The sequence below is a fragment of the Podarcis bocagei genome (assembly GCF_964188305.1).
Source record: "Podarcis bocagei genome assembly, chromosome: 3".
Classification (NCBI taxonomy): Eukaryota; Metazoa; Chordata; class Lepidosauria; order Squamata; family Lacertidae; genus Podarcis; species Podarcis bocagei.
The window spans coordinates 67,220,239-67,246,126 of record NC_138127.1 but is presented as its reverse complement, the minus strand read 5'-3'; the positions used below and the strand labels follow the sequence as shown (position 1 = coordinate 67,246,126).

Sequence of the window (25,888 nt, the reverse complement as noted above, 5' to 3'; positions counted from 1 at the left end):
ATCCCCTCCCCATCTTATTTAGATGGCAGCAATAATTATTCCAGATCAAGGGCTATCTCTGAACCCACTTTTTAGCATGTGATCCAGTTGCAGTCAGTGGCGTAGCGTGGGGGGTGCAGGGGGGGCCGGCCGCACCGGGTGCAACATCTGGGGGGTAGGGTTAGGGGGCGCAAATCCACGGGTTAGGGGGCGCAAATCCACGGGTTAGGGGGCGCAAATTACTTGCCTTGCCCCGGGTGCTGACAACCCACGCTACGCCACTGGTTGCAGTTCAGAACTATCACGCACCAACCCTGCGTTAATTGCCAGATGAACATGCTTGATCAACTAAGTGTAATTTTATATATGTCTATTCAAGAGTGCAGTGGGACCTTCCCCCCAGTGTAGGCAAAGATCTCTTTGTAGATTAAAATGTGGTTTCTTTCTAACATTGAGACTCTTGAAGGACCTGGTGCCTGCGGGCTGCAAAGATTAACTGTCTCCTCTCTCACTGCAGGGGTCCCAGCTTGAATAAAATATTGTGGGGCCCAGGTAAGCCCCACCCCACATAATCAATCACATGACATGGTGCACACACACCACCTGAATGGCAGTGTCCACCAACTTTTTTGGGGGGGCCCAGCTGCCTCAGATTCTTTATTGGGGGGGGCTGAAGCTCCCACAGCCCCTAGGAGTTGGCTCCTATGCCTCACTGTATTGAAAACTTGATGAAAAAAGAAACAAAAGTTAGCTTTTTCTTCCAGTTTGTATCCAGATCTAACACACTCTTTGCTTTTCAGTGCAACTAGTTGCTTTTTCCAGTGAAACTACTACACCTTCCAGTTGCATGTGAGCGAAACAGACGGTACTTAATTGCAATAAATATCAGCATATCTTTTAAATTAGGCACCTGTCACAACATAGATAGATGCTGATGCTGTTTATTCTTTAAAGCCATGTAATAGGGATTATTCCTTGGCCAGCATCCAGAGGACAGCTTGACTATTTCTGCACACCAGGAGTGGGAACTTGAATAAGCCCTGCCCCACATAATCAATCACATGATGCTGTACATGGACACCATTTGAATGGCAATGCCCATCAACTTCGGAGGGGCCCAGCACCCTCAAATATTTTATTGGGAGGGCTGAAGGGACCTTGGCTGCAAACCAGGGTTTTTTGTGCTTGATTTCCCCAACCCCAGCTTACGTCACTAGAAAACTCTTTTTGAATCTGGTTGGATTTCTAAAAGCATATGGGTGTCTGTTATTCAAAGTAGACGGGGAAGTCAAAAACCCTATGAGGCATATCCAAGCCCTTGGGCCTGCCAGGATAAGCTCTTTGGATCCTGGCCCATCTTTGATGAGGAAAACAATATTGACAGTAAAGGTAAAGGGACCCCTGACCCCTGACCATTAGGTCCAGTCGTGGCCGACTCTGGGGTTGCAGTGCTCATCTCGCTTTACAGGCTGAGGGAGCCGGCGTACAGCTTCCGGGTCATGTGGCCAGCATGACTAAGCCGCTTCTGGCGAACCAGAGCAGCGCATGAAACGCCGTTTACCTTCCCGCTGGAGTGGTACCTATTTATCTACTTGCACTTTGATGTGCTTTCGAACTGCTAGGTTGGCAGGCATGTTGACAGTAATGTTCCTTTATAGTGGGGGTGGCAGAGTGACTAACCTTTTTCTGCCCAATGGCTGCATTTCCTTCTGGGCAACCTTTTCAGGAGGGCACATGCCAGTGGTAAGCAGGTTCAGAGGCATAGGAGAATAGAGCAATGGGTGTGATTTTTACCTTTGTACAGTAAAGTAGGTTTTACACAAACGGCCAATGAGTGTGAAGTGGGGCCAGTGAGGAGGAGCGTGGCCTGGGAGTGGGGGTGTGGTTAGTGTGGGGGTACCCTTGGAGAGCGTTCCAAGGGCCAGATAGTTGTATCTGCCCCACAGACCTGAGGTTCCTCACCCCTGCCTTATAGTAATGAGCGGTAGTGTGGGATATGGAGTTACATCATATGTCTCATACAATAGCCTTAAGACTTCTGCTACAACTTTGAATTTCATATGTACTATATGCCAAAATACTTGAAAATATTTCCAGCTGAAGATAGGCCATGCCTGGTTAGAAATGAAGAGACTAGTAAATATTTTGGGTGAAGCATCCAACAATTGCTTGGCAGGATCTCTGCAGTCCTTGTCACTCTCAGCTTCCCTCTCTGGGCCTTTTCTATTGGGAGATAGACCCTGCCCTATTGTACAATAAGGGACTGGGATGTTGCGGTGTGGAAAAGAAGTATGCCAAATTGATCATTTTTTAGATGTATACACATTTGCATAATTATTTTGCTCACCGTATTTCCATAATATAATAATAATAATTTTAAAAGTATCAATGCATGTACAGTATTTTCCTTTATATATGGCCTTTTCTCTTTAGAAAACTGATCTTAGAGCCCCTCCAGTTGACCTGTACATTGAGCATTCATCCTGATTTACTTTCCAAAAAGCAAGAAGTCCGATTCTTTTAAAAAGTGGGTTTGTTGCACTAGGGTGACATAATGCTTTAATACCCTTTAACTGTGGAAATCTAAAGTTCCAGCATGTGCTTGAAACTTTCCCGCAAAATAGTGAGTCAGGAATCACCCTTAATTGTACTAAATAGTGTTATCTTGTCCTTGGTTGAAGTTAGTGTACAGTACATGCCCCTTTTTGCCCATAGGATGATTATATCTTTTCCCCACAACTGCTAGACAGAACTCTCTCTGTACTCTAAGATTACATTATACATGTATAATTCCTGCATAGTTTGTTACATTGCCTGGAGCAAACAAATTGGAAGCTTGTAAAGGCAACTACTCCATCAAATTTTTTTAGAATGCAGGAAGACTAGAAAGTATGCTGTGTTCTATTATAAAATACATGCCAATCTGGTAATGGAGCAGCAGCAGACATAAGACTATTAGGTTAATTAAAAAAAAAAATTGTTCAATGGGACGTAAGATTCCAGTAGCAGAAGAAACGAACTTGTCTTTTCAATAGTGCTCAATTTCAGTCAGGAAATATGAACTCTGTCCCCACTTGACCCTTTTCTGTGTGACTCTTACAATATTCAGTAGTTCTGTTAATGTTTCCCAAATCACATTCTTCACTACTGCTACAATTCACAGCTTCTCTTTTGACAATCTGTGCAGTGAGCCTAGTTAGAGATTAATATAACTTTTGGATTAATGAAAAAGAATGTGGTGGACTGCATCTGCTGTCCATTGAAAGACCACATTATGTGGCTAGGTAAGGGATTTGGCCACAGCTGTGGAGGCAGTCTGCCTCTGTTATGGTAACACTGTCAAGATACACAAAAATATGTCTGTATTGTTATTGAAAAAACTTCCTTCTCTTGGTGAAGGGCTATGCAGACCTATGGGATGGGCTCCACTAGGCAGAAATAAGAAATAGCAGGCTCTCAAATGGACACAAGGAAATTGGTAATGCTGAAATGAATTTGACCCACAACAGTTTCCAGGGAGGTGGAATACGCCTTTACAAGTTTTGCAAACACATCTTTGGATTCGACACTTGGCATCCTTCTTCTTTAAAAGATGGTGGAAGGGAAACAAACCAGTCAAATTGTGTGTTAATTTTTGATGCTGAAGTTTCTATGTTGATGTCAAATTTCAAAATCCAAATTGCAGAGGATTTGTTTTCTTGATTGCCTCTAAACCTTAATTTCACCTGTAAAGATGGATTATAAAAGCAAACATTTTCGTCATGTTAAATATACATTCCATGCATGTAATCTGTTGACTAACTGGGATTAACAGAGTATCATGACCACCAGGACCACAAAATTCTAGTACCTTTTGACACCATCTGTTTACAAGATCAGGCACTGCAGTTGTTCATTAGTTGTAGCTTTCAAATGTCTTCCATGAGGGGACTGCTTTTGGTTCAGGAATATCACAAATCAAGCTGTAATACATTGTTGCTTGGAAAGTGGATCCCCCCCCCCCCGATTTTAGAGCCACCATCACTGATCATGAATGGCACAACTTCCTCCACATAAAGAGTCAATTATATTGTGGTTCTACTGCTGGTGCTCAGCGTGCAAAGAGAAATGGAAACTAATGGCTCTTAAGGTCATTGTCACACGCAGAGCAGCAAATCTGCAGACTCTGCTCTTCTGTGTATGTATCCTCTGCAGTTCCTTACAAGTTTTCTCAAGGTCCTTTCATAGGAGCATGCCCCTAAAACATTTCTTAACCACCACCAATAAAACTGCTTACACATGCATTTCTGATATCCCCCCCCCATCATTTAACCTTCCCTTTTAGAACAGGAGTCTTTATTCGATTATGGAATTACAAATAGGTCAACATGACTGTACTCTAGTTTTGCTTTACATCAAGCTCCCATGGCAGCCATTTTGTGACTGGTGCCTACAGCACACTCTCAAAATTCAAAATGTACCCACATAACCCACTGGCCCCAAATGTTTTGTGAGGCCTAAGCTAATGGATGGTGCATGGAGATGGATCCAAAGAATTCCTGGCTGACATTTATTTGTACAGTGGTACCTTGGTTTACAAACTTAATCCGTTCCGGAAGTCCATTCTAAAACCAAAGTGTTCTTAAACCAAGGCGTGCTTTCCCATAGCAGCGGGGGACTCAATTTACAAATGGAACACACTTAACAGGAAGCGGAACATGTTTTGCTTCCAAGGCAAAGTTCACAAACCAAAACACCTACTTCCGGGTTTGCAGCATTCTTAATCCAAGTTGTTCATAAACTAAGCTGTTCTTAAACCAAGGTACCACTGTATAAGCTGTTGGAACTACACATTATACGCAAATACACATAACAGACCCTGATAGTGTTTTTTCCCCTATTTGAGAAGATCAGGTATGGGAAGGAGCAGTTTTGAACAGGGAAGCAGCAGGGGGGGGGAGGGTGTTTAATTAGGAGACCGGACACTTGCTTGTAAGAGGCAACTCAGCTCTGTACTGATGAAGGGGAAGGGAGCTGCAGTGTTCTACTCTACCCACTCCTTCTACCCTATCAGATCAGGTGGGGAAACAGAGCACATTACACCCTTAAGCTAGCCTGATGCCCGCAGGTGTGAAGGATGCTGTCTGGTTGACAGTGCTGAAATAAGATTCAAGTGCCACTCTGATTGGATTCTGTATGTGGAATAGGCAAAGGAGCATGTGTGTATTGGGCCAGCTTTGCTAGTGACATTTCTCTGTGGGATTTTTTTTTCTGGTGGGATTCTGGTGGCCTTTCATTTCATTATTTGGCATTGCAGTATCCTCTCATCTGATCCTGCTGATAGGACCTGCCCAATAAGAGGGTTCCAGAAGGCAAGGAGGGTGTACTGGATGAAGGTTTGTGCCTCAATAACCATAAGGCCGCAAAGTCCAGCATGTTATTACACTCCGAAATAATCTAGAAAGGCTGAAAACAACAGCCAGGGCTGAGGAAATTATGAGCATCCAGATGTTGTTAGACTACATGTTAAGAATTTGCACGATTCGGAAACCTTAGCTCCAGCAACTAGATTTGTGAAACAGGAAATTAAGCTATAAATAAGAAAAGGTCGAAGTTTAAAGTAATACCATGTTTAATTTAAGGTTTAAGTAATTGATAAAAACTACTTTAAATTCAGAAGTATAACATTTGAAAAGTACAAAATAAGGTACGAAACAAGGTAATAATTTGCTGATATTTTTATTATAAAGAACGCAGGGTAAGGGAGATGTGAGGAAGTCCAGTTAGTTATATAAAAAATGTTCTGAACAGATGTTGTTAGACTACAGTCCCCAACACCTCTGACCACTGGACATGCAGACTAGGCTGATGAGAGCCAAAGTCAAGCAACACCTAGGGGGCCACTGGTTCCCCATCCCCAAGGCCGTCCCCAAGAGTAGGCAGTGTCTAATGCGAGGGTGGAGAGAAGCGGCAGCGATGTGTTGAGGTACAAAGGTGTATGTGTGAAATGGGCCCTGGGTACCCTAAGCTAGCCAGCTGCCTTCAGATTCAGGTATAGGACAGTGTCCCCTGGAGGCAAAGCTGTAAAGGGGGGGCAGCTAGCTAGGGGTTTTTTTTGTCCCAGGTGAAGCCTCCAGGGGTGCGCCATTGAGGCTCCCAGTGTGTGTGTGTGTGCGCCAAACTGGTTCTTTGACCTGGGTGAAAGAAAGCCTAGTTTCACCCCTGCTTGGAGGTTAGATTCAGCTGCCAGTTTGGTCATGGAATGGAAATGGGGAACCATTTTGCCTCAGGCCAGGGGTGCGAACTTGAATGAAATATTGGGGGGGGGAGGAGCAACTAAGCCCTGCACTGCATCATCGATCACATGATGGGGCACATCTACACTATTTGAATAGCAATGCCCATCAACTTTGGGGGGGTATCCTCAAATATTTTATTGGGGGGGGGGTGCAAGGGACCTCTGCCCCTAGGAGTTGGCTCTTATGCTGCAGGCCGGCCTTGCCCACCGATCTTTAAACAACAACAGCAGCAGCACAGGTTTAGCACCGGGCTGACAAGATCCCAGAAAGGCAGCACCGTCTGTCTGTTACGGAGAGCACGGCGACAACAAGCAACCTCGTGGCCCCACGAAGACAAGCGCGAGGGGCCACACGAGGCACTTCTGGGATCGGACAGAGGAGCGTGGAGCAAACTCGTCCTGCGCTGCTTTGGTGGCTCGGACCCTTCGATCTTGTTCTCCGAGGAGGCTGAGCAGAGCGAGAAGTCTATGCTCGGGGACGGAGAAAGCACACCTCGAGGAAGCGCTCGCTCGCCCCTCCTCTGGCTCCCGCCTCAGCTGCGAGCAAGCCAGCCCCCACCCCACCCCTCCTCGCGAAGGGGGAGGCGGGCGCCCGGGCGGCCCTATTAATGGCGGGGCTGCCCTGCCGTGGCCGCCAGCGCCGAGCGCCCCCTCGCGAGCAGCATGCAATGCTCGCCGAGCCTGGTGAGGTCCCTCAGCTCCGTGCTGCTGTCCTTGGGGCTGCTGCACCTGTGGCTCTATAGCCACACGCCCTCCCGCTACGGCAAGCACGAGGAGGAGGAAGAGGAGCCGCCGCCGGCGCCCCCGGACAAGGGCGAGAAGAAGCCTCCGCCGAGGCGCCGCGCCCACCTGTCCGCTCGCTGCGCCTGGTTCCTGCAGGAGCTGCCCGCCTTCCTGGTGCCCGCGCTCCTGCTGGCGCTGCGCAGCCCGCCCCGCTTCGCGCCCCTGGGCTGCCGGCTCCTGGGCGGCATGTTCTGCGGCCACTACTTCCACAGGTAACTCAGGGGGTGAGGGGCGGCCGGAGAGCCCAGGGCACAGCGGCGCTTTCCCCCCGTCGTCCGCGCTGCCGCCAGGCGCCTCTCTGGTCCAATGCGGCTCTCGGCTTCCCGGGGCTCTGATTGGCTCTCGCGACGCCGAGCGCGCCCCTTCGGCTTCCGTCTAGTTCAGTCGCGAGGGCGCCCAGCATCGAGCCGTCCCAAGTCCCCGTCGCTGGGCGCTTGCTTTGCCCGGTAAGTACGGCTGAGGTATGACAGCGCAGGTCTAGCCGTGCCTGCTCAGAAGCAAAGGAACTTTCTTATTCCCAGGTAAGTGGGGCCAGGATTGCAGCCGTGGTCCCATCCCACCCATGGTGCAAATGTAAACGTTAGGATTTCGACCGCTTGCAAGCAAGGTGGATCGTAAATAGCTTATTGCGGGGGCAGGGCAGGGCATTCCCCCTTGGTAGCTCAGCCGGTAGAGCACGAGACTTAATCTCAGGGTCCTGGGTTCAAGCCCCATGTTGGGCAAAAGATTCTTGCGTGGCAGGGGGTTGGATTAGATGACCCCCGTGGCCCCACAGAACTCTACAGTTCTGTGATTTTATTCAGTCCTAAGTGCCATCGTATTCAGTGAAACTTGCTCCCTGATACACACTACCTTTGACCAAGTCCCCTGAAACTCAGTGGGACTTGAGTAGGCAGGCATAGGCTTGCGCTGGAAGACTCTGTCTGGCTTACTTCTGTCTGAGCAAACATGCACAGGATGTCCCGGCTTTCTGATCAGGCAGGAGTTGGAATGAAAACCACTTGCTTCGCAGCTTCACTCTGACGCCAGAGTGTGTGGGTTTTTGTTGTCAATCTTTTATTGATGATAATTGACACACATAATTCCCCACAACCTTTAATTTTTCACCCTTCACAACTGCATATATCTGCTTGTCTTATTCTACTTCACAAATATATGTACTAATGAATGTAAAGATGTTTGTTATAAGCATGGACAAATGGACAGAGTTTATTGGGAGGGCTGTGACAGGTTTGCTAGATAGGGCAGTGCAAAGTATTTAATGGACTGGGACACATTCTGTGACATAAATCTGTGTCAATGTGCAAGAGTGCTTCCGGGAAAATTTATGATGGCAAGTGCCTGCTTTCTCTTTGCCACTGCATTTTGTAGCACGCCAAACCACCCTGTAAGCAAAGTAAAATAAAAAAGATGGGGTGTCACGAGCAATTCCGGGAATGGAACTGGTTAGTAAACTTTAAACAACAGCCTTGTTCCCCTCTCCCGCCGCCCCAAATCATCTTTGTAATTTATTTTTTCAGTTTCTGAAAATGTATATAACAAACAACCCTTGTATATACCCACCCACAATAAACGTTCTGTGCATATACAATGTCAATAATACAGTCAAATATTTAACAGACTTTTAAATAGTTTAGAGCTGATTATATCAGTTAGGTGTCTTTACTGCCCATCTTAACAGATTGTCCCAGAGTGAGTTGTGGGTAACTGATGGTGAGGGAACAACACTGTCCTTTCCAGTGTACTGAATAAACATGTACCAAACAGTTTCAAAATTGTCTTTGGACTTTGTGTTTCTGAGTGCTCTAAGGTGCTTCATTAGTTTCTCCATAAGGGCTGTACAGTATTCCATAATCCATCCCACCATACTTCTGGAGTTAAGTTATAAGCTGCTTTACAGTGTTGTAGTAATATATTTCTAACTTGCAGACATGAGAAAGATTAGGTTCTTAAGCAGTGAATTCTTATGGTAATCTATAAACAGATTTAATAAAGCTAACCTCAGATCAGGCTGTATCACCTGTCCTGTAATAGAAGAACATTCTTCAAAGACAATTTTCTAAAATAATGGTATAGATTTTCATTCCCACCACATGGAATTATGAACCTAACTGTTGACATCCTCTCCAGTTTAAAAACTTGGATGAGAGCTTAATCTAGGGCATAAATAAATCAGAGAGGAAGCTGCAGCTCAAGATAAGAAAAGAGGTTGTTTCAATTAATTCAAATCTCCAGGGCCTGATGAACAGCATCCAAGGATACTAAAAGAACTTGCAGGTGTAATCTCAGAGCCTCTGTCTATAATCTTTGAGAATTATTAGAGAACAGGTGAAGTCCCTGTGGAATGGAGGAGAGCAAATGTTTTCACATATTCAGAAAGTATGGCAGAGGAAGATCCAGGAAACTAGACTGGTTGGCTTTACATCATCACTATGACAAACAGTCCTATAACAGACAATTAAACCATCTGTCTGTGAGTACTTAGAAAAGGATACTAAGAGCCAGCACAGGTTTCTCAATAACAAATCATGCCAGACTAATCTCATTTCTTTATTTGATAGAATTACAAGCTTAGTGGATCAGGGGTATGCTGTGGATGTAGTGTATCTTGGTTTCAATCAGGCTTTTGCCAAAGTCTCCCATTATATTCTTGGGAGAAGCTGGCAAAATGTGGGCTAGATGATGTTACTATTAGATGAATTTGTAGCTGGTTGACTGACTGAACCCAAGACTGCTCACCAATGGTTCCTTATCATCCTGGAAAAAAGTGACAAGTGGGGTGCCACAGGGTTATGCCCTGTGCCTGGTGTTGTTCAACATCTTTATAAGTGACTTGGATGAAGGAATTGAGGGGCTGCACATCAAATTTGCAGCTGATGGCAAACTGGGAAGGGTAGCTAATACCTCAGAAGATAGAATCAGGATGCAAGATTATTTTAACAGTTTGGAGAAGTGGACCAAAACTAACAAAGTGAATTTTGATCCGGACAAATGTAAGGTTCTAAACTTAAGTAGGAATAATAAGACACACAAATATAAGATGGGGACACCTGGCATGAAAGCAGTACATGTGGAAGGGTTTGAGGGATCTTAGTAAATCACAAGCTTAAAATGAGTCAACAATATGGTCAGATCATATCTGGAATACTGTGTCCAGTGCTGGGTGCCACAATTTAAGAAGGATATTTGACAAGCTGGAAGATGTGAGGAGAAAGGCAAATAATGTGGTAAAAGGTTGGGAAACCAAGCCTTATGAAGAGGAGCTGGGCATGTTTCGCCTAGATAAGACAAGACTGAGAGGTGGTATGATAGCTGTCTTCAAGGGCTGAAGGACTATCACATGGAAGATAATGCCAGCTTGTCTTCTTCTGCTCCAGAGGGCAAAACCTGAACCAATGGATTCAAATTATAAGAAAGGAGATTCTGACTAAACATTAGGACAGACTTTCTGATGGTAAGAGAATTCACTACGTTGGAAGCTGGTGGACCCTCCTTCCATGGACGTCCCTTCCAACGCTACAATTATATGATTCTTTGATTTCACAAGTATGTAGTGCCAGCTGCGAATCGTTTTAAAACTGTTTTTCTGCATGTGCCAAGTTGATCGGGCCTCATACATGTGGGAATTTTTATTTGCCAAAGGGAATGCAAAGATACCAGGATGGATACCCAGATCACAACCTGAGGTTATAGAAGCTGTGATATATTGCTAGTTCTTAACCTTCAACATAATAATAATAATACAGATTGCTCCCTCACTTGCCACATGAAAGTACTTGGGCTCATGTTCACATCTTTGTGACCATATTACAACCAGACCTGAAAAAGTGGGCGTGTCCTGGAAAAAGAGGACATATGGCAACCCTAGCTATGTGGTCACTACAGCTCGAACTATTTCTTAATCAAAGTTCATAATTCCACTTTACAAAGCTCACAACTTATGTTTTCAATCCAACTGGGTTAAACACAACTGTACTTAACTTTTAAAAGGATAGAGTAGAATAAACAAGTTTGATACAAGTTTTAAAAGCTTGCACATGAATATACAATATGCATAAATGTCTCGAACAAACAGTAGTCTCCTAGGTTGCCAAACACACAAGTTAGCCCTAGTGCTTCTGCTTATTAGGGCTGCCAACTTACCGAAACCATGTTTATCGCCACAAGATGCATTTTAATCATGGGAGGGGCAGAAGATCTAGAGCCTGGCAGAAAAGATATTGGGGCTCAAGATGCTGGACAATCCCTATACAACATCCCTGTCGGCAGGCAATAGGTTTAAACCTGGGACCAAACTACATGTTGCTTGGGAGAGCCATGATTGGATCTCTTGACATTTGTATTTTTAAAAATAAATAAATAGAAACACTGGACTCCAAATGCAATCAGTCTAGCAGTGATTCAAGGGGACTTGCTCCCATGGAATTGTGCATTGGATTGCGGCTTTCGGCTGTGATTAATAGAGATTGCTTTCAGGCAATTGTGTTTAAGACTTAGAATGCACCAATAAAGCTGACATTACAATTCATGTTAAGATTGGCTTTGAAAGAACAAGCAAAAGTAGAACCTTTAATGTGTGTGTTAAAGGCACTCTCTAAATGTCATGTTAAATGTGATTTCATTAAAAAGTATTTAAGGGTGGTTTTAATCTTGTTATCAACACTTTAATGTTGGCAAGGATAAAATGAAAGCATACTCCTAATTAGACTTTTTATTACATTAAGCTATGTAATAATATGACATTTGAGTTTGGCTTCTTGAGATTAAAGCGATGGGTCTGGCAGATCCTTTAAGTGGGGTGAAATTAATAAAGTTGTGTAGAAGACAAACTTAAATTGGCTAGTGTGAAAAAGAGACAAAAAATTATTAATACAGCACCAAGGAATGCTATAATAATAGTAGTATATTTATTATTTGTACCCCGCCCATCTGGCTGGTTTCCCCAGCCACCTTGGGCGGCTTCTAGCAGAATACTAAAATACAATGATTCATCAAATATTAAAAACTTCCCTAAACAGGGCTGTCTTCAGATGTTTTCTAAAAGTCTGATAGTTGTTTATTTCCTTGACATCTGATGGGAGGGCATTCTACAGGGTGGCACCACTGTGCCCTCTGCCTGGTTCCTTAAATGGGAAATGCTAATGGGAAATGGACTGAGATGTTTTTTGGCAGTATTGGTAACCTGATGCAACGTGATCTGGTTTTAAACAGGCTGCTTCTTTGACAGGTGGCTGCTTTTGAGTGACTGCCAAAGGGTAGCTCCATTGTGCGCAAACATGGCCTTTGGGTCACAGAAGATGAAGGGGTGGCTGTTAAGTTGTGGGCGAACATATCAGACAACACAGCGATTCTTCAAACAGCTCTTGTTTATTCAAAGGCCAGAACAGAACAGAACAGAACTGAGGAGCTCAGGCAGCCTGCTTATATAGAGCTCCAGAACAACGTAACTGTAGCAACTTTCTAAAACTATCCAATCACTGAACGTCACTTTCGATCCTTCATTTGCATACAAACTATCCAATCACTGAACGTCACTTTCGATCCTTCATTTGCATAACTATCTACAGTATCCCCCTGCTGGCCCAGGGTGAGAACTTCAGTACATAACAGTGGCATTGTGATAACAAGCTCCTCCCCTAGCCTATGTGCGTTGATTATAATGTGTGTTAGGTTAGGATCCCCCTTGTGTACACTTCAATCCCTTTTCACATGGGAGCATGGTCACGTGGTCTAGGAAGTGTGATGCCACATTCCAAAACATACGTCAAACATCAAAGCCTTCAAAGCTGCTGCTCATGGTCAACTGAGTATTAAAAATAAAGCCAAAGGAAGGGATTTCAGAACAACCATCACTCTCTTCAGGCATTCAGGAAGCTGTCAAAATCAAATGGGGGGGGGCAAGAATGAGTACTCCAACTCTGCTGCTTCCACTAGAGGGTGCTTGCATTCCTTGCATGGTTTTCCAGAGTTCTGCAAGATGTGTGAAGCCCACAGACGTTTCCCCATGGCACTGTATTAAAACAGGTCTATTAAAAGCTGGTTTTCAGTGCCCCTCTGAGCAAAACATTTTGCCTCCTCCCTTCAGTCCTCAGTGGAAGAAAAACATATAAGCAGGCAGCATCAACAAGCAAGAGAACCCTGTGGTGTGGGCCAAAAAGAAGAATACATGGTTATGAGGTCATTGGTTCAAATGCACATGGGTGGTTTTCTTGTCCTTTTAGAGCTGCTGTTACTAAATCGTCGTGCTAATACAAGCACTGCCAGATTTCTTCACAAACCATTCCTCTAACATCTCTGCATGTGATAAAACCACGTCATCACAATTTTGTTGGCATGTATGCTGTGGAAGTGGTTGGTACAATCCTTCCTAAGCAGTTCCAGTTGGGTGCAGTGAAATCTTACAATATGGCATTTGGAGATTTCCATTTCCTGTGCTTTCGAGTCAATTACTTTGGGGGGGGGGGTTCAGTGCTGTTGTAATTATAAGTCTGGGTTTGGTAAGAAAGCCATCAATTACGATGAGACAGCATTATAACAGAAGCAGGATGAACCAAGTGCACTGTAGATTAGAAGGTCAGCAAGCTGACACTCGTCTGCTTCTTTGGTATGACTCTACTGGGACAGGTACACATCCTGTAGCATTAAACTTCCTGTCCATGGAAGTTCATCACACTCCTAGTTTGGCGCCTCCATGCTAGGTTGGTACAAGTCTCCAACAGTGTGCATTGCCCTGAAACAACCTGCACCTGCAGAGCAGAAGAGTGAGAGCAGCACAAACATGGGCTAAGCATGGCATGCTGAGGATCAAAAATGGATCCTACCCATGTTTACTCAGGAAGACAGATTCCTGTGCACTTACTTCTCCCCACTGAGTGTGCATAGGAGTCCTACTGTAGGCCCTGAAAACAGGAAAAATTAAAAGTGGTTTTGCAGCAGCAACTGTGGCGGAGAACCATGAGCAAGCTCACTTACCCTGCTTGTGCATATATTTAAGATTTGCACTACAGTGTCTCCTATGGCACGCTGGTGTAATTTCAGGGCTATCGGATCTTCTTTACTGAGAGCAAACATCCACTGGTATTCTGAATGCCTGTAAGAAGGGGGAAATATCACATAGCACAACTGTTTACAGCTTGCCTGTGATCAAAATTTCAGTCAGATACTAAATAAGATTTGGAAAGAAACTTTTACTTGATGGAACTAGTATGGAAACAACAGTTTATATCCAAAAAGAATTATTTAACATCTCATGATTTAAGATTTTATCAAGACGCAAAATGAAATCAAGAATCTGTCATTTCCCCTCCTATTTGCAGAGGAGAGGGTGGGAATGTGACTGCAGTAATATACTGACTTATAGGAGCAGAAGCCAAGAGACAAATTAATCAAAAAAAGTTTTTTACATCGCTTCTTTAAAAATCCATTTCAGTCCCACATTCTTTTTTCTTTTTCTTTTTTGCAGCTAGGGGTGGTAACCACAAACGTTCACCAAATTCCTTGTGTTTCCCTTATTCATTTAATGTATGCACAGGCCTGCTACAAAAAAGTAATCACGTGTTTTTGCTACATGGAGGATTAAACTTGACTTGCATATAATAATGACATTTATATTCCATTTTTAACACAGCAAACAGTCCCTTTTTGTTCTTCCCACAGTTAAGCTTGCATAATAAATCTTGGAACTTCCTGCTCCATTAAAGCACCTAACTTTTTGAAGTTTGTGGTCTGGTTAAGTCATTCTGGCACATTTTCATTATTTGGGCAGATATATGACAAACAGTATAGCAAGAGGAACAAACTGATCTGTCTTCATAAAATGCCAAATGGCTATTTTCTAGAAGAATGGCAAGGGATGTTTTGTTGAAACATAGATCCATTGCATTTAGTATGCACCATCCATTTGAAGCACTATTAAATCATAAACCAACAACATCTTGCAGAAGTTTGTTAGGCAAAGGGAAGTACCTGGAAAGACGGTCAAAGGGTCATTTATGTGGAAATTTCCTATGCCCATTAGAATAATTTGCATAGAGCAATTTGCATCTGAACTTTTTCCAGTTTGCATTGGAACATTTTCTGAGGCCCTAGAACAGGGGTGTGAAACTGACCCCTGTGTTTCCTCCCCCTCGGCAGACAATTGTAACAGCTGGATTGACCGACCTGTCAATCACTTGACAGAACAGTGATATCAGGTGACCCGATCCACCCACCCTTTTGAAGCAGGGCACACTGTGCCAGAAAGGAAAACCCAAGCCCGGTCAAGTGGGGCTTGAAGGTACCACCGATCAGCTGCTGTGCTGACTTCAAGCTCTGCTTTTCTGGCAGTTCTCTGTAGCTGATCTGTGGTAACTTCCAGCCCTGCTTGACTCAGCTTGGATGTTCCAAAGTGGCATACTGTGCAATAAAGGACAAATGGGTCAGCATGTTACGTTCAACAATTGCCAGAATGAGGGGGGCCATGGCAGTTAAAATCTAAATTTAAGATATTTGGTTTAATAAATAGTATTGTATTGACTTAAAAGCGCAATTATAAATCTTTGTGTTCTGCTGACTGTAACGTTCTGTATTAGCAGAAGAGTCTGCATGCTTGTGACACTAACTGAAAAAAGGCCAGTAAAAGCATCACCACTTGATGTTTGTTTGTATGCATGCATGAATGTGTTTATTATCTTTCTTTCATGGCCTGGAAAATGAGCAGGAATAAGAAACACTAGGTGGCACCATAAGCCTTTCTACTCCCTCAACAGAGCTAGGAGTTCAAGTAGGTTCCTATGGGGAGAGGCAGCCCTTGAGGAACTGCCATTTTTGATTCTTAGATAAAATCTCTTTATTGAATGGCAGGTGTTGGGGAACCTTTGGCTCTCCAGATCAACCCCAACAAGCATGTTCAATGGCCAGGGATGATGGGAGTTGTAGTTTAACAGCACCTGGAAGACCATTTAATGGGAATACCCTCAGTTGACTTTCTAATGTAAATTTATCACATACACATTTAATAATAACTTAAGTATAGTCATTAGATAATTTTTCATTTGCTAGTGAAAGTTGTGTTTATCGCTATCATCTCATAAATATTCTGTGTACTGTAGGACTGAATTGGCAGTCATATTTTGTATTATGTATGCTGCCTCCAGAGTGTACTTCAGTGGTGTGGGGGGGGGGAATGGTACATTGGTGTTTTTGCTGTTATCGTTGGAAGCATTTGTTGCTTCCTTTGCCCATGGAGTTCTCTCATAATTGCCTGAGACTTGGCTCTCAGCTCCAATTCATAAATGGAGGAAAACAGCATGTACTTGGTTGATTCACTGCTTAATATGCACAATAAGATAAAAGCTACATTTGCGGCATCACAGCATGAACTCTTTGCAGGTTTTAATGAGATTGTTTATCTAATTGGCTTCCTTTAGGACAGGTTGGTGTTATGAGTTTGGCCTGTTATGACTTGTGGGTGAGTCTGTAAGAATGGGTTTGCCTGCAATATCGCCCGAGTTAGGTCAGGGAGTGAAACACATGTTGGTGACTCCTGTTTTATTATTTTCAATTTGAATTGTGAGGGACATCAGAAAGGAAGTGCTGACAGATGGCTGAAGGAGGAGTACATTGGAGTTAGAGATGTGAAGGCCTTGGTGGGGGGACTGAAAAATTTGGGGGTAGGGAGAGATTCCCCCCCCCATTTTCTCTGAAGGCTTTCTTTCTTTCTTCGTTTCTTTATGACAAATTGGGGGGAAATGATTTTTAATTATTACATATTTTCTTTTAGAATGATGAACAAAATGTTTGTGTTCATATATCCCTTCCCCCCCCTCTCTATATATACGTATATTTCTCGCAGTGTGTAACAGGGATACTTTTACATGAGGTTATGTACAGTATCATATCTTTACAATTCCAATATACTGAGGAGAAGCAAGTCCTGAGCTGTTGACTGAGAATACAGCTCTCAAATGCAACAACAAGATGCATTTCCACCTCTCGGATGGCACTACCATCGATTGATCACCACAATTCTTCCATCTCTTTTGACAAAGTTGCAACTCTCCATGGTTGCAAAAAATGCAGCAAAAAATAAAAAGGAAATCCAATCACGGGTCCCCAACATAATTTGATGCTCAGAAAAGGAGTGGAGCAGCAAAGCTGGCTATAAAGCTGCCCAGTTGGTGCCTCGCACTTGCTGATGCAACATCTCCTGTTATTCAGCTCAGTGTGGCTCTGTAGCTGGACAGCTCCCTTGCTATTCTGAAAGCCTTGCTTCTTATTCTGGTGGACAGCTCCTTAGCCTTGCTGGTAAAGTAAGAATCTGATCCATATGGTGTTGGTGATGTGAACGGGACAAAAAACTGAAGAGCTCATAACCTTAGTGAAGAGATACACGCCATAGCAGATTTGTCCATCTGTTAAAGAATGTAAGCTTTCCAAGAAGCAACATGCTTCATTTGTGTAGGGCTTAGTTTGGCAGGGTTGAGAAGGAGCTGGGCAGCTGGCCAGGTGGAGCAATGGTGGCAACCAATGGATGCTGCCTTCTGCCACAGCCTTGGCTAGATTACAGACTGGCCACACATAGCCTCCTAGAGAAGACCAGACTTCAGACTCATTCACACAAAGCCCATTCACACATGTTCTTCTGCTGCTCTTTCCACACTGCTGCCAGTGTCAGAGGAAAACTACACATTAGGTGGGAGACCTATGCTGGGCTCCCCCAACATTTTAAATGCTTACTTTGAAGCAGCAGTGGAGGCTAGTGCCCATTGGAACTGGTAGGGCGGAAGGCAGGGAGACCAACAGTAAGGTTGAGCCAGAACCGTTGACAAGCAGAGCTAATGAATGCTAGTTATCTCTCCATCCTCCCTACAGGGGCAGCAGTGAGACTAAAGAGGAGTTGGCTGATGGGGAATGCCACACCCTGGACTGGTTGCAAGTAAGAAGGCAGACACGAGGGGGCTGGCCAAGGGTAGACTGAGGGTGGTGGAGCAGAGCTCCATTTGTCCTTGTGGACTAGCCCCACTGAGTGGGGAGCTCTAGCTTTTAAAGGAAGAGCACTGCTGGGAAAGTTTGGTTTTGTTGCTTCAGCACTAACAGCAACTAGGTGTATCTGAAGAAGTGTGCATGCACACGAAAGCTCATACCAAGAACTAACTTAGTTGGTCTTTAAGGTGCTACTGGAAGGATTTTTTTTATTTTAGCAACTAGGTGGGCATCATTTAGATCACAGAAAGCTGTGTGGAAGAAAGGGTTAGAAATCCTCCACTCAAATACCACTAGTCAGGTCAAAGTTGAAACTCGCCATGATTACCTTGAAAGCAAAAAATAAAAAGGAAGTCCAATCAGCATAGTGTGTAGTTTGGCTCTCAGTGTGATGACAGTTCTATGACACACACACACACACAGTGGTACCTCGGGTTAAGAACTTAATTCGTTCTGGAGGTCCGTTCTTAACCTGAAACTGTTCTTAACCTGAAGCACCACTTTAGCTAATGGGGCTTCACGCTGTCGCGCGATTTCTGTTCTCATCCTGAAGCAAAGTTCTTAACCCGAGGTACTATTTCTGGGTTAGCGGAGTCTGTAACCTGAAGTGACTGTAACCTGAAGCATCTGTAACCTGAGGTACCACTGTACACCACTTGGTTGTAAGAAGAACCTCAAAGCCAGTTACAAGAAGATAAAACAATAAAGTAAAAAAATAAAATACAACTGTACTTTAAAACATATACAAGTTAAAATGCTAAAACAGATTGAAATTACCTGCTCAATAGCAATTTTAGCAGTAGGATCTCAGAGATCAAATGTTTTCTTCATCAACATGGAACGTCTTGGAGATGGTAAAGATTCCGGTGCTAACCTTAAACATGTGCCTTGTGCTTAACTACGACAGGTGGAACAAAATTGCCAATACAAGTACATACTTTTTAACCTTCCTTGCCAATCTGCCTTTCTTTTACCCATATGTCATTAGGCATTCAAGTTTCCAGTTACCCTAACAGCTTGAAAGTGTTCATGGACCAGTGGCTGCTTACCTGTATGTCTGTGCAGCAAAGACATGGGAATAAAGTCACATGCCACCTTGTCTTTAAAGCTTTCCTGTGTTGAAATGTAAATAGAGGCAATAAAGTTCCAACAACATATAGAATTCTCCACCCCTCCCCATTCAGTTCTGACCTACTTTGGAGGTTGTCAGGGGAATTCAGATAGTTTTCTGATGTCTGTGGTCTTTTCATCTCCTGGCACTTTGTCAACACAAAATAGAGAAGCATGTTGAGGATTTTAAACTCCTGACATTTTTAAATGCATTCTATTATGCAGTGCGGTGGTAGAGAACATTTGGCCATCCAGGTGTTGCTGAACCACAACTCCCATCAGTCCCACCAAGCATAGCGAATGACTAGGGGTGATGAGTGTTGTGGCTGAGCAACATCTGAAAGGCTGATGGGTCTCTACACCTGATGTTGAGTCTCCAAATTTAAGTGCTCATTTATTGGATGCTGATAAGCACCAGCTTCCTTAATTGGACTGTGCTTGATTAGATATTCAGATTACAATGACATTGCATTATGGAAGCATTAGTTTACTGAACTTCTGAAAAAATATGAGTTGGCTTTATATATCATTTGCCCAAGAGTCACAGGATTATTTGATATGCATGTGTACAGATCAGCACATTTTAAAGTAGCAGTTTATTATTAGCCACTACAGTAGCTGGAGTATTAAATTGCAACCACTTCCTCTTTCACAACAAGGGGTTTTTTTTGTAGAGAGTTGCAACCTAATTTAAAAGACAAATCTTACTGTGCAATTTTGTGCATGCTTACTGAGAAGTATGTCTCCCTGAGGTCATTGGGGCTTATTCCCAAGTAAGTAGATATTGGTTTGCATTGCAACCTTGTTAAATTAATCATGACTTCAAATAGTACCGCCACATGTCTACTTAGAAATAAGTTCAATTGATTTCACAGGTAAATGGATGTATGATTACATCCATTGGCACTTAATCTGATGGTTAAATTTTGCAGCATTTCTTAAAGCAAGAATTATACTTTGATGTCTTTAGATAGTTTGCAGCTGGGTCCTAGAAGGTACCATCTTAAAAGAGGCATCCCCCCCAATGTGAGATGAAAGTCAGAATGGCTCTTAAGATGGTGCTTGCCATCTCAAGTGTTTTATTAGTTTTAACATATATATCAGCCTTTGCCAACCTGATGCCCTCTATATGTTGCAGGACTACAACTTCCATCTGCCCCAGCCAGCAGAGAGAAGGGTGATATTTATTTATTCATTCATTTATTTTATTTATACATATATTTCTAGATCACTATTCATTAAAAAAATGTCAGAGTGGTTTACAACAATCATACATAACACAATACAATAAAACCATATGAAAATTTTAAAATCAGAGATCAACTATTACAGAAGGTAAAGGTAAAGGTACCCCTGCCCGTACGGGCCAGTCTTGCCAGACTCTAGGGTTGTGCGCTCATCTCACTCTATAGGCTGGGAGCCACTGCTGTCCGCAGACACTTCCGGGTCACGTGGCCAGCATGACAAGCTGCATCTGGCGAGCCAGCGCAGCACACGGAACGCCGTTTACCTTCCCGCTGGTAAGCGGTCCCTATTTATCTACTTGCACCCGGGGGTGCTTTCGAACTGCTAGGTTGGCAGGCGCTGGGACCAAACGACGGGAGCGCACCCCGCCGCGGGGATTCGAACTGCCGACCATGTGATCGGCAAGTCCTAGGCGCTGAGGTTTTACCCACAGCGCCACCCGCGTCCCTATTACAGAAGAGTATTTCTTAATTGCCAGCATAAATTGATAAATTGGCAGCATAGAAAGGTCTTCAAAAGGTGCTATAAGGCAGCCCTGTTCAGGGAAGTTTTTAATATGTAACGCTGTACTGTTTTTAACACTTGATTGGGAGCCGCCCAGAGTGGCTGGGGAAACTCAGCCAGATGGGTGGGGTATAAATAATATATTATTATTATTATTATTATTATTATTATTATTATTATTATTATTATTATTATTATTATTATTACTACTACTACTACTACTACTACTACTACTACTACTACTATATTATATGCTATATTTTATGTGTGTTACCCAATAAATTGAGGTTACTTTTAAAATCAGTTATATTTAAACGTTGCAGCCTTAATTTCTCAGTGTGTTTTGATAAGTGCTGTGGTTTTGTTTGTTCTCATTGGTCATATCCATATCATAAAAAAGACTTGTTTTGTTTATAAAGTCTGCAAAGCACCATATATGCTGCATTCATTCATAATAATCATCATCATCTTCATCTCACTATCAGAATGAAAGGCCTTCTTTTTTTCATTTCTGCTTACAGTACAGTAACACTCCAGAGAACACAAAGATCCCTCTCCTGGAACAGGAAAGGAAGGTGGTGGCTAGATTGCCTCCATTTCCCCAATATTAAATGTTCCTTGTGGGACACTGCACAGGGTATAGGTTGGCCAAGGTCCCCTACAAACTGTGAAAGATGATAGGGAGAGGAGCTATTGTTGAGGCTACTGAGCAAATGAGGCTGTGGAATGTGGGCACAGAGCAGCCCTTTCTCCAGTTTCAGTAGACCATGTTCTGGCACAAATTAGCTATCAGGATGTTATTAATACCAACTCCAGATATGCTCACTCCACTCTGAAGCAGTGATGTGTCAGGAGATGCCTGTGCTTAAATGTGGAGGGAAGGGCTGAGAGAGCTGATAATGTTCTGCAAGGTGAGTTACTAGTTGCAGCTTCTGCCTATGCCATTTAGTACCCCCTCAGGCCCTGGACTGACTCTACACCTCCCAGTGGCGTAGCATGGGTTGTCAGCACCCGGGGCAAGGCAAGTAATTTGCACACACACCCCCCAGATGAGAGAGAGTGAGTGAGCCAGGTAGGGGCAGAGAGCTGCGAGTGCGAGCGCCTCCCCCCAGATGTTGCGCCCGGTGCGGCTGGCCCCCCCTGCACCCCCCACACTACGCCACTGACACCTCCCACCCCAAACTGGTCTTTCCTGCCCAGGGGGATCCTATTACTATAAGCTGGCTTCCCATGCCCATTAAGCCTTTCTCAAGCAACAGAGTCCTTGGGAGCTCTGCTGTACTGTTTGGTTGGTCTCTGGTTCTGGGTTTGTTTCTGATTTATTTTTCAGTCTGCCTGCAAGCTTTGTCCTATTGGTCTTGGCTGACCTCAGACTGCCACCCTCCGCCCAACCTTGATGTGATGTGACAGCCTCTGCTAAAGCTAGCAAATTCCACATTAATTAAACCTCAAAAGCTGTCATCGAAGCCTGTGCAAGGGATTTCATTGACATTTGTCTAGCTTGGCTGAAAGTTATTCCTGAGATTGTGAGGTAGCCGAGGACAGTCCTCGCCTCTGTGCCATGCTAGATCTGAGGCAGTCAGAAGTAAACATGGCCAGAATGGAAGTGAGGAGTCTGAGGATGTGGACTCTGCCTCTGCGTGTGTATAAGGTGATGAGATGGCTGTGAAGCAGAGAGGCAAGCAACAAAAACAACAAACACAGCAGCAGCAACAACCAACAGAAGTTTGTGAGGGAACCTTGCCATAACCTGAGAGGCAGCAAGGAAAGCAGAGAAAAGACAGACATAAAAGTGGGAACAGCTAAAATAGAGGACTGTAAGTGGAGGAACTACAGAGCTCCAAGCACTGGCGATACCTGGGGTGTGTGTGGAAAAGTGCCTATAGAAACTTTATTTGGTGATTACAGCTGCAGAGTTAAGCCTCACAGGAACCTTATGATGAAAAGAGTCACAGACTTCCTTGGGAAAAGAATGAGTGACTCACCAAGTTTCCTATACAAAACTGAATAGACTTAGGGTTCTGAAGGAATTCTGTTAAGCTGCTCCCTCTTTCTGGTGCTGTAACTAAGGACGCCCACTTTGCTTACCTTACAAGGCCATGCCTCCTGTCTCTCATGTAATATTCTGGTGAGGTCTGTACGAACTTGCGATCATGGAAGGCTGAATATCCCTGCTAAAACAATAATCCAGGCATTTTCTCCTGCTACGGTAATCAATTTGTTCTCTTCTTGGCAGGCAACCCAACCACTGTTATTCTGGCAGGGACCCTGTTCTCCCTTTGGTCTGGGAACTGGTTTATTTTCTCTTTGAAAAGTTGCCAGATTGTTTCGCTTGCTGAATCTGCTATTTGCTCCTCTGCAGTATAAATTGTTAATCCGGCAGCTTTTGAAATTCCAATACTGGTCTGGTGCTAAAAGAGTGCTATATTTGAATTGGTTAATGGAGCCACACTTGAGAGATCCCATTTCTACTGTGCCTTAGCGGGTTGCTGACCTACTTTTGGATTTCCCATCTTAAAAAGCAAAATGTTTATTTGGGATTACACTTAATGGCCGGAAAGCACTTCTCACTTCACTTCTTTTACAGAAGTATTAAGAGCTAAATGAATCTTGCCATCACCATGACCTGGCAGTCTTGCAGATGCAGCCCTAGCTCTCCAAGAAAGCAGGTCAGGCAAGTTACACACAGCAAAATAGAAAGCAGAGTTATATGTACTGCACGTGACAGAACCAACAGTTTCCCCATATAGCAGTGAACTGTGCTCAAGCAGTTTCTCCTGTGTGAAGCATCTCTATTTATTGTGCATTTTTCTAATTATATGCAGTAATACAAACAACACTAGTGGAGTGAAGGGGTCTGTGGCAAGAGCCCAAATGTCAGTGGGTGGGTATGCATTCTCCACAGCTTCTTCTGGTTGCACGGAGGTTATCTGCAAGATTAGGCATGGATCTCTCTCTAAGCCAAGGCTGGGGCATCTTTTTCCTCCTGAAGTACATCTTCCCTTCAGGGCAACTTTCTGGGGGCCACACGTGCCAGTGGTGGGTGGGGCCAGAGGCAAAAGTGGGTGGAGCAATGGATATAAAGGTTTCCTTGGGACTGTGTAGCAAGCATCAGTGCAAGGGTTTCTGCATGTGCAATGGAACTTCTCCCCTCTCCTCCCCCTGTGCACTCCTTAAATCTGTTCTAGGGGTTCTCCGCCCCCAAAAAAGAAGCCTGTGAAGGTTTGGGGAGGGTGTGCACACAGGGGCAGGAGTTCCACTGCACAGACATAAATGGGGCATGTTGAGGTCGTTTTCAGAGAGAAAGCCACCCTGTAAACAAGGGGTTTTGTTTCTTGAAGTTGATTTTTTTAAAAGAGGGAGATCTGCGGTTCAGTGCAAAAGACCTAGGGATGCGTAATGTTCAACAAACACACACGGGCCACCCCCATACAATGCCCCTGGATACATGATGTGTGCTGATAAGTGCTTCACAAACTCTACTTCTGCTTGCCATGTGGACAGAACTGAAACTGAAGTAGGTTAGAATCTGGAGCCTACTGAGTTCATGTCAATGGCACATGAAGCAAGGTGACCAACAGTGCAGTTGCAAGGGGATTATTTGGTGGGTCATAATGAAAACATGCAAAGTTTGGGTTACCTCCTAGCATGCTGAGACTATTGATGACGACCTCAGACATGTTATATATGGTACATTGGTTTGTATTTCCAACTGTGTAATGCTGTATCTTCTCCCACACTTTTCTTTCCCCCCATTTCCGCTCCCTACCTTTTTTATTTTTTATTTTACTACTTCAGGACATTCATTTACTCCTTCCTCCGAAGAGGCAGGCCTTTCCCATTGGAGAAGTTTTTTTTTGGTGTGCTGTTCTGCATCCTTAATGGCTTCCTTCAGGGTTACTACTTGATTTACTGTGCCGAATACCCAGATGACTGGTACAATGACATCAGATTTACATCAGGTAATTATAGTTGCAAGAAGTCAAGCATCTGGCCATCTAGTTAATATGAGCTCCACCAAATTTATAGAGTGTCAAATCATAGACAATGTTGTCACAATGTCAAGGCAAGAAAACAATAGTATGAATAACAGCAGTACAACACTTTGCAAAACCCAAGGTGCCGAAAGACTTACTGTTGCTGCAACAGGCCCACACAGCTGCCCTTGTGGAAGAGAAAACACTTGGGGAACAAGCTGTGTAACCATAAAGACAGGCCATTAGAGGGAGCAATTTGCATGTTTCAGACTTACGCAATTGGCATTTGCTAGTCATCCTCTACAGTGGTACCTCGGGTTAAGTACTTAATTCGTTCCGGAGGCCCGTTCTTAACCTGAAACTGTTCTTAACCTGAAGCACCACTTTAGCTAATGGGGCCTCCTGCTGCTGCTGCGCTGCTGGAGCACAATTTCTGTTCTCATCCTGAAGCAAAGTTCTTAACCCGAGGTACTATTTCTTGGTTAGCGGAGTCTGTAACCTGAAGCGTACGTAACCTGAAGCGTATGTAACCCGAGGTACCACTGTATTTGCTTTATCTGTTCTTTTCCTTCTACATGTCTTCTCTCCCACCCACCACCCACTTAAAAAAACCTTTTATTGGTTCCACCCCCTCCCCCATGCAAATTAAGTTCTAGGGCTGAACTGTAGCTCAAACGAAACCCTGGGTAAATAAATAAACCTTGCGCAGATAAATACATATATTAGTGAAAATACCATACAGAAATACATCACTATAGGGGAAATCACTTTGCAATTTGATCACTGCTGCAGGCCTCACTTGGAGTCTGCCTGGCACTTGGAGGAGGAATTTGCTTGTCTCTGCTCCTGTTGGAGGTCTGACCATGGAAAGCCAAGAGAGACATGGCCAGGGGAAGAGTAAAGTTCAGCCACTGCAGTGTGTGCTTTCTGCAGCTAGATCAGGGATGTGGCTCTCAATACATTGATGGACTACATCTCCCATCAGCCCCAGCCAACTTGACCGATGGTCAGGGAAGATGGGAGCTGTAGTCCAGCAACCTCGGGAGGGCTG

The 25,888-nt window shown here is 44.0% G+C and overlaps 1 protein-coding gene and 1 long non-coding RNA gene across 3 annotated transcripts in view; one reads left to right on the top strand and one right to left on the bottom strand.

Moving 5' to 3' along the window:
- Window positions 1–2,511: 2,511 nt before the first annotated feature.
- Window positions 2,512–7,209, bottom strand: LOC308583843. 2 transcript variants are annotated; one of them, XR_014006456.1, is made up of 2 exons: window positions 7,106–7,209; window positions 2,512–3,704 (listed from the first exon to the last, which is right to left on the bottom strand). It is a non-coding gene; the product is annotated as an uncharacterized lncRNA (long non-coding RNA). The 2 variants fall into 2 exon arrangements; XR_014006457.1 differs by lacking the exon at window positions 7,106–7,209 and adding an exon at window positions 3,830–3,928.
- The window catches only part of SRD5A2 (steroid 5 alpha-reductase 2), a 31,746-nt gene continuing 12,746 nt past the window's right edge, over window positions 6,889–25,888 (top strand). Inside the window, exons 1-2 of the mRNA XM_081188146.1 lie at window positions 6,889–7,251; window positions 24,659–24,822. Of these exons, the coding sequence (XP_081044272.1) occupies window positions 6,920–7,251; window positions 24,659–24,822 (496 nt within the window). The 5' untranslated portion in view covers window positions 6,889–6,919. The remainder of the gene's footprint in view (window positions 7,252–24,658; window positions 24,823–25,888) is intronic.